The sequence below is a fragment of the Apis dorsata genome, unplaced genomic scaffold (genome assembly GCF_000469605.1).
Source record: "Apis dorsata unplaced genomic scaffold, Apis dorsata 1.3 scaffold_691, whole genome shotgun sequence".
NCBI lineage: Eukaryota > Metazoa > Arthropoda > Insecta > Hymenoptera > Apidae > Apis > Apis dorsata.
In genome coordinates, this window is record NW_006263870.1 from 22,519 (window position 1) to 31,990 (window position 9,472).

The 9,472-nt window shown below is 25.1% G+C and overlaps 3 protein-coding genes across 16 annotated transcripts in view; 1 reads left to right on the plus strand and 2 right to left on the minus strand.

Annotated features, from left to right (window-relative positions):
• LOC102680145 overlaps positions 1-2,844 on the plus strand; it is a 12,735-nt gene extending 9,891 nt beyond the window's left edge. The window contains exon 6 of the mRNA XM_006622484.2: positions 2,676-2,844. Coding sequence (XP_006622547.1) covers positions 2,676-2,687 — 12 coding nt within the window. The 3' untranslated portion in view covers positions 2,688-2,844. The remainder of the gene's footprint in view (positions 1-2,675) is intronic.
• On the minus strand, positions 2,262-2,923 carry LOC102679883 (bis(5'-nucleosyl)-tetraphosphatase [asymmetrical]). Its single transcript, XM_006622481.1, has 2 exons — positions 2,714-2,923; positions 2,262-2,599 (listed from the first exon to the last, which is right to left on the minus strand). Exons 1-2 carry the CDS (start codon positions 2,823-2,825, stop codon positions 2,283-2,285), a joined length of 429 nt encoding a protein of 142 aa, XP_006622544.1. The 5' UTR covers positions 2,826-2,923; the 3' UTR covers positions 2,262-2,282.
• A 3,350-nt stretch (positions 2,924-6,273) lies between these two features.
• LOC102677904 (serine/threonine-protein kinase MARK2-like) overlaps positions 6,274-9,472 on the minus strand; it is a 35,917-nt gene continuing 32,718 nt past the window's right edge. For all 14 annotated transcript variants that reach the window (XM_006622468.2, XM_031513687.1, XM_031513685.1 and 11 more), the window contains 2 exons: positions 8,232-8,343; positions 6,274-7,985 (listed from right to left, as the gene is read on the minus strand). In XM_006622468.2, the coding sequence (XP_006622531.1) occupies positions 7,767-7,985; positions 8,232-8,343 (331 nt within the window). In that variant the 3' untranslated portion in view covers positions 6,274-7,766. The remainder of the gene's footprint in view (positions 7,986-8,231; positions 8,344-9,472) is intronic.

Sequence of the window (9,472 nt, forward strand, 5' to 3'; positions counted from 1 at the left end):
TTAAAAAAATATAATTTTTATATAAATTGAAATTTAACATTTTTGATTCAAATGACAAATTAAATTTATTGAATACGTGAATTTGAAATAATCTGGAGCTATATGGAGCTATATCCAAATCCAATTGGAAACTTAGTATTTATTGACAATGTAATGAATAAATATCCTATTTAAATGAAATAATATCCTATTTAAATATATTGAAAAATAATCTAAATATTAATATGGAGAAAATGGATATTTTTTCATAATTTATATGTAAAAATTATTGTATATGTAAAAATTAATATATAATATATAATTGCTTTAAAGTTTTTCAAATCCATTTCTTTTTTTTTCTAATTTTTTAATAATGTAATTGAATTTAGAATGAATTAGACAAAAAATAAGATTATATAATATTAAAAATAAGGAAAATCTAAAAAAAGTTCTGTAAGAAAAAAATAATTTTCGAATTTTGTAAAAATTAAGCAAGATCTATATTCTGATTATAATACATATTATCATTAAAAATGCATGTTATCCAATAAAATATTAATAGAAAAAATTAGTTATATATTAATATATTTGTACCTATAAAATTATATTTTATTTCTTCTATATGATGATATTTTATTTCTTCTATATATTGATGATTCATTAATATCATTTCATCTGCGTAACAACAAATTTTATTGAATTTAATTTTATTTAATTTATTGAATATTAATATAAATTTTGTTATATTTTGAATTTTAATTATTTTTACAATTTTCATATTTTATAGAAAATAATTATGCGAATTTTAAATAATATTGTATATTTTGACATAGTCACGGCATATATATGTATATATATATACGTATATAGATATATTAATAGTATAGTACTAATAATATATATATATAGTAAATTATATAATATAATAAAAAAAAATTATATGATAAAAAATAAATATTTAAATCCCAAAAATAGTTCTAAAAATGTTGAAATATCCATAAATTGGAGATAATCTCTAATTAATTAACCAATATTTTTTTTTTGCAAAAACTTTCATTATCGCTTTATTAACAAGTTATTAACAAAAAACATTGTCCAATCACGAAGCGTATAGTCTAATCGAACCGCAATAATAATATTGGCTATATTCCGCCGTCAAACATAAATAAGTCTAAGCAATATATTTTAAAAAAAGTGTATTAAATATTTATTTATTATTGTAATTATTATTTATTATTATTATTATAATATATATTAGTTATATTTATTTATTTATTCATTATTTGTGATATTATAATTTAATATAATTTTTATCGAAAAAAAAATTTATTATTTATCAATGCATTAAAAATTTCTTAAATCATATATTTTACACACTTTTTGATAAGATATATTGCCGATGAATATGAACTCATACTCAGTCGGTAGCACGTAGTTAATATTATTGTTGCAACTCAATTAACTATGCGCTTCGTGATTGGCCAGCATTTTTTATTAATAACTCGTTAATAAAGCGGTAACAAAAATTTTTATAAATGAAAATGTTGCTAAAATCTCAAGAATATCCAGTTGATGAATGTTTTAACATTTAATATTCTATATATTTAATATTTTATTAATTTCTTCTCGTGTTGTTAAATAATCAATCGATTAAAGCTTTGATTTTATTAGAATTTAAAATGTTCGACTGAACGTTTGAGATATATTTTTTAGATTAATATTTTCATTTTTAAATTTTTAAAATCACTTTCTACAATTAATTCGTCTTTATGTTCTGTATATATTTTTTTACATATTGACACTTGTTTTTTGAATAATAAAACATTGCATTGAAAATTTCTATTTTTTGATATTTAAAAAATTTTATAATATATTATAGAGGCTAATTGCACTTTTATTGAAATAATTACTGAAATCTNAACAAATTTATTATTATTTACTTAATATATGTATATGATCTAAGATATCAATTACATAAAAACTATAATCAAACTTGAATTTTGTTTATAATATTTTATAGTTTTTATTATAAAGTTTATTATGATGAGATAATGAAGTAATAACAATGAATTCAATTTTAATATAATGAATTCGATTATTGTATTAATTTATATATTAATTATTACAATTATTATTATTAAGAAATATATTTACAATAAATAAAAAAACTATCGAAAAAAACATAAAAAAATGAAAATGAAAAACATATTTTTATCATATTACTTTTATCATATCACTTTTCTCATATTAAAAGATAATATAACAAAATTAATAGTAGTATCAAAATTTATAAAAATATTATATTAAGAAAGATATTTTAATATATATTCGTTAAAATTTTTTAATGTATTTTGCATATCTTGATATTTTGCTATAGAGCAAGCTTCTTGAAGTGGAAGCCATTTAAATGCTTGATGTTCGTGCGACAATTGAATAGGTTTGTCAATATTTATTAATTCTGCTAGCCAATAAACAACAGTTTTCGGTTTTCCATTCACTTCGTAATTAAGTTCTTGTTTTACATCTTCAAATATAATTAAATCACTAGGTAAAAAACCTGCTTCCTCTTGTGTTTCACGTAATGCGCTTTCCATATCTGATTCACCAGGATCAACATGACCTATAAATAAAATGTAATAAATTATTAAAATAAATATTTTTTAAATTTTATATAAAAAATGTTTTATTTTTTCTAGGTTAGATTCTAAAGTAAAGTCACGATTATATGACAAACCTTTCGGTGGAGTCCAATGATGTTCACCGTAAGAAACTTGCATCAAAAGATATTCGACCATTCCTTGAATACGCCGAAATATAACGAAACCGCAAGCTCGTGTTGTCATCATGCGTTTATTTCGGAAATAATTACTAGTTACGTTTCTTTCAGACACTTAATAGATAGACAAATGGCGACAAAATAGTGAAGAAAACATGTAATATATATAATTTGATTGTATATACAAAATCTTTAAAATTAAATTATTTTAAGCGCTCTAAATTCAAAATCAATTAATTATTTATTAATTATTTATATTTATATTTAAACGAAATATAACAAATATTAATGTAATAATTAAAAAATTTGTATCATAATGAAAAAATATCAAGTTATTTTTAAAAATAAATAATTTTTAATAAATTCATGTTTTTTAGATATGTCGTAAAACTACGTTTAATTATTCCATTTTAACATAAAATAAAGAAGACTAGAAGAAAAGACAAAGTATCGCATAAAAGAAACGAATGTTTTTAAAGATTGATAGATAATATTATGACAATATTATTGTCATATAAAATTTAACACAAATTTTTAAAAATTTGACAAAATATTATTCTTTGGCAAATTATGTGTTTTGTTTTGCCTCAAGTTAAAATTTTTTTTACATCAATAAATATAAAAAAAGTGATCTTTATATTTTTGTAAAAAATATATTAACACATTCGTGTAGGTTGGGTACGTCCCATGCCATTTGAAATTCGTTGTAAAATCTTTGAAAAATTTATAATCATATTTTTTTTTCTTGCATTTTAAATTTTACACTTTTTTCTCGTATATGATAATAATTATGATTTTACAATATGTAAATAATTAATTATGATTTTTACAATATTTTAAATATTATAAAGCATATTTTTTAGAAAAAAAATATTAATCATAATAACGTAGAGCGTATATAACTTACGTAGCTTAAATGAAAAATTATCAAAAATTGATCCAGTATAAAATATTAAGGTTTTGGATATTCGCAATGAAAACGTGAATTTATAAATAAAAAATAAAGAAATATATATTAATGTTTTTCAATTTTATCTTTGATTTGTTTTTAATTTTTTACTATTTTTGTTCGTGGGATTATATCACAGAACATTATATTAAAAAATTATTTAAAAAGGATAGAATATTTACCCTATTGCACATATACAATTTTGAAAGGAATCTGAATTGGGAAACAATGTGTGTTACCATTTTATTATAAATATTTTTGCTACATTTTGTTGGCTAAATACCGATCACCAGAAAACACTTAGCAAAGCTGTATGTACGTATCTATCTACAAATTGTCACGTGTATGTTGCATGTGTGAGATGTGAATATGTGTGCGTGCAGGGCAAAGTGATGTCACTGGATGGATGACAAATCGAACCAAATCGAATCGAATCGAACCGAATCATATCGTACCGTACCGTACCGTATTGTACCGTACCGTACCGAATCGAACTGAATCGAACCGAACCGAACCGAACCGAACTGAACTGAATCGAACCGAATCGGACCGGACCATATTAAATTCGATATTTCTTTCTTCCTCTATTATTTTACTAATTATATAATAGAAAAATCACATAAGCTTTTTGCTAGTGCGACGCGATTAAGATAAACGCGCAACACAAGTATGCGCTCGCCGTTTCGAATCGCTAATGAGTCATCCGTTCAGCTTCTTCTTATGATTCACTTGGCCAATATTCTCAAAGTTGAATCTTCTTTTTAAGCATCAATCATATTATTTGATGAAGCAAGCGAGTAACGAGCGGCGAGCGTGCGAATGAATGAATGAATGTGTATTTATATCGTTACAGTAAAGTACCGTTTCCTCGCCTACTTGCATTTTACAGGGATATATCATTAACGCTACTGAAAGATCTTATTTTGTAACATTAATTCATAATTGCTATGGTAAAGATACAATTTTCTACAGTATCCTGTCTTTTTTGTATAACGACGATTGCATTCGGAATTATACACAGTACTGTTTCATTGACATGCATGATCATTGTGAACAGAATTTATTTTTTTCCTTTACTGTCCTTTATTTTACTATGTCTACTTTCTTTCAGGATCCTCCTGTTTTCACTTATTCTTTTTATTTTTTCTTCTTGCTTTTTTGTTTTTTTTATTTTTGCTCTTTTTTTTATTCAGGAAGAAATTGACATAGAAAAAGCTTTCAAATAGTAGTTTGGACAGCAATTCAATTTGTCATAAAGATCTTCTGTTCCGTTGCATTATCATAATTTAAAATTGTGTCCGACATTGCAGAATTATTCGCATCGAGAAGTTCAATACGAATATTACTTCGAAACGAAGCTTTATCGATGACTAGTCGAATGACAAATGACGAACGAACCTTGTTTGCAACTTATAATAAAAGGAAAAATATTCACGATGTTACGCTTAAATACTATATGTATAGTAATTAATAGTAATTAATCGAAAACTTAGTTTCCGCGAATTCGTTTTACGAGAATAACATGGTCACAGATTATTGATAACAATATTTGGTCGTTATCGGTCGTTTCCGGCAACTTGAAAGAACCATACACCGAAACATGTGCTGGACAATGAATGTTTCATCGAATTGAAAAACCAAGATTTTATTCGATATTTGGAGGCACGGTTGTGTGTTTAATTCGTGTTAAAAATGTGAAAAAATGATTCGAGTTTTGCATTTATTTAAATAAATTAGTCATTGCCTTTTGTTTAATGTAGACGATTAATTTTAGGCAAATATAAAAAGATCGCAATACGAATTTTTTCTCTTTCTTTTCTTTCGTTTTGTTTACATTTTTTCTTCTTTTTTTTCTTTCTCTTTTTACTTCTTTTTTTTATTAATCTATTTTTTTTTCTCTCTCTTTCGCCGTTTTTAATTTTTTATTTGCATTCTTAATGTGAGGCTTTATTTATTTGGTTAATTTAGTACCTTCGTATATTGTATTATGTATGTACACCAAGTCTCTCTAGTCGCCTCTACGTTTATAATAATTTCTAATATAAGTTCATTCAACCGTGGATACATTTGCGGATGAAGGGTTAAACAGCGTAGTAGTGTATAGCCAATTACAATATTTAAATATAATCTTACATAGTATCATTCGTAGAAATAACAGATCTCGTTATCGACGATGTCGTGCGCTCGTGCATATCGTGCTAGGTATATCTCGGAATTATTTCGGAAAAAAGTACTTGCATCATTATTCGCGCGAGATACGAGTAAATTCGATTGATAATAATCTTTAAGTAATTAACTCCTTTTTGTCTATTTTCTTTTTTTTTTTACGTTCAACATTATGTTGTAACGTTATTTGTATACTATTAATAAAAATAAAAATATAATAACAACAATAATTAATAATTAATAATTAATAATAATAATAACGCGTTACATAATTAATTTGACTAATGCCTATGGTATGAGATAGCTTTAAACTTATAATATAGATAAAAAAGTAAAATATCTTAAAAATATTTAGAAAGGTGGTGCGTGAATTACGTTTGCATAATATTTTGAATTTTTTTCAATATTCAACGAATGACAAATGTATAAAGATGTTTTCGTTACAGATAGAAGTTTCCTATATATTCCTTTACACTTTTTTCGAATAATTTGATCGATTATGTACAAACAGATCACTTGTTTACTTAAGTGCTCCTTATATATGTATAAAAAACATAATTTGAAAAATTAACGTTGCGAAAAGAAAGACTCTTGACATAGAATGCATAATGCATTCGATCGAACGCCCCACTTATAAATATCTTTATTTTTAAAGAGCTTTTATTCATGTACACTATTTTCCACTCATCTCGTCTTTCCTTCCATTCTTGCTAACAGATTCTATATTCCTTTCCTCGCTCATTAGAAGAAAGTTTATACTTTATTGATACGCATTATTAGGCACAATTAAAATAAAACAATATTTTTTGTGAAAGAGAAATTAGAAATTTAGTAAAAGGAAAGAGAAATTAATAAAATAAAGAAAGATCAAATATAATTATGTAGAAGACGCGAATATAAGATTGGCTTAAGTAACTAAAGATAATAATTTTGTCAATTTCACCGGAGATATCGTGTTATAACATCAAGAAAATTGCTTGGAATATATAATACTGTAAACGCGTAATATTTAAGTTGATAGCAACCGTTTCGGCTAGATTGAGAGAGTACAGAAAATGAGCATAATTTAATTGATACGACGACGCGAATGATATTCTCGATATCAAGATTTCAAACATCGTTTTTTTGCGTATCGATAAGAAGAACGTTAAATTATTAACTCGATCATATCGATTGATAACAATTTGTCGCGCGATACGATCAATTCATATCTATTCGTATTATCTTTTTTTTTCTTCTTTTAGCCTCTTCTCTTTTCTTCCTTCTGTGGAATCTCATTGAATTTTTTCATGTTTCTGTCCGATCAGCACCACCTTCTCCATTCACTCCCAATCTTCTCATTGTATTATTCCATATCTAGACGATTTCACGAAAAACCGACTGCTTGATTTTGTTTTGGCACTCGGGAGTATTTGAATATGCGCGCGTTCAACGGTCACGGATCACAGTTTTTTCGAGGCTTCCGAATAAGTAACGGGATGATGTAATGCGTTGATAAATCAAAGATCGATGATCGATGATCGGTGAAAGTTCGATTCTGCCGACGTTACTTTCGCTATTCAACTGGGACGGGATAGAGAGAATTGTTTAAACGAATATCTCTCGTGTATTGGTTTCGGAATGAAGATTGGAACTAGAACCAGAATCGGAATCATTATTGGTATGTGTATGTGTATGGATATTGGTATCGGTATCGGTATCGGTATCGGTATCGGTATCGGTATCAGTATCGGTATCGGTATCGGTATCGATATCTGTATCGGTATTGATATCATCGAAAAGGTCAAAGTCCCAGAAGAAGGAAAAATGAAAGTTGTCGGTAACTGTGAATCCGTGTCATCGATCATGAGAACGTTATGGATTGGCGCGGGTGGATAGGGCGCCTGTTGTCGGCAGTCACAGCTTGAGCTCATTTGCTATCTTGCTAGCAATATTTTTGAAGCCAATTGAAGTGCCTGAGATCCGTTTAAAACGTACTCCGTTCAAAGAAAGTCGTGGCAGTTTACAAACTTCGATTTCCCACTGTACTTGGCTATCTGTTGCTGCATCACCATGCGCACATAGCAGTAGAAACCTTTCACGTTGTTCGTACTGACATTTATTGGCATCCAATACCTGAAATTGATTGAAAATTGATTAATAAATATATAAAATTTTTTCTTATACTTCTTATTACTATTTTCTTATTTTTTCTTTTTTTATTATATATTATATTTTTTCTTAAATTTTCTTAATCTAATTTTCTTAAATTTATTCTTCTTATTTTTTGTTATTTAATATTATCATTTCGAAACAATTTCCATAAAATATTTTTTATTTATTTATTTATTTATTTATTTTATAATGAATTGAGTATAATACCTTTCGAATTTCGGACATAATTTCATTTGGATCTCGACTACTTGTAGTTTTCATACTCCAAGTGAAACGTAGACTGCGTGGCTTAACTTGCTCATCGTTAGTAGTTGCACCACTGAAACAAAAATATATTTTAAATCTGTTCGTTGTAAATTATGCATCATTCATACATAAATTTTTAAGTGACTTAAATATATCGATCACTTTCATTATTGTTTATATCCTTATTTTCTTTCATGGTTTAAAGATACTTCAATTAAGTTGATAAATAATGTGCATTAAGATTTGGAAATTTGTTGATCGTTGAATAATTCGAAGAATGCAACAAAAGATGTGACATGCAAATTATGTGCATACATGTACATTGATACATTAATAAAAATAAAAACTAACTATTACCGAGAAAAATTCTATACATATAATAATATAAGTTGTATATAAGTTGTATTTAAAAATTCACAAAAGTTTTGAATTTTAAATAATGAATAAATATAATATAATAAATATAATATAAATATAATTTTATAGTATTTTCTTCCTTTTCTTGAATTTTTGTTACTTTAGTTTCATTTCATTTTGTTTTATTTATGAATATACATTATTTTTATATTGAATTCTTTGTTATCTATAAATCTGTTACACGCTTTTTTTTCTCATTTTATTTTGAGATGAATTTGTGCGATTATAAACAAAGTCGTTTCCATCTAACGTGTAATAATTTAAAGAATTGGAGATGAATTGAAAAAGAGAGAAAGAAAGATAATTGTTGGAAGATATTAAGATAGATACATAAATTTATCGAAAAGGAGAAGATAAGGAAAAGAGAAAAAGAATAGGGAAAGTGTCAGAAAATGTGAATTAAAAATTTTATTTTTATGTAACAAATTTTCAAATACGTACATATTTGATTATTCGGAATATTTTTATATGGATAATACTGCTCAAAAAAAAAAAAAAAAAAAAAAAAAAAAAAAANTTTATTTTCTGTTTTACAATATTCATTGAATGATTCTTATAGAATTCTTCACTCTAAACACAAATCTAGAAATTGAATTGTTCTATTATTTTTAATTTTCAAAAAATACATGATTTTTGACAAAAATATTAAAATTTTTTTGAAAATTAAAAACTAAAAACTTCAAATTAGTTTAAAAAATAATAGCGAAATTGAATATTATACTGTTAAATTATAATTATTTATAAATAATAATATAATAAATATAATATATATATATAATATAATA

Excerpts from the sequence above, each read along its gene's own strand:
- LOC102679883 (XM_006622481.1), bottom strand. The coding sequence starts at position 2,825 with ATGATGACAACACGAGCTTGCGGTTTCGTTATATTTCGGCGTATTCAA. Across the intron at positions 2,600-2,713 it reads TCATTGGACTCCACCGAAAG|GTCATGTTGATCCTGGTGAA; the intron begins GTTTGTCATATA and ends TTTTATTTATAG.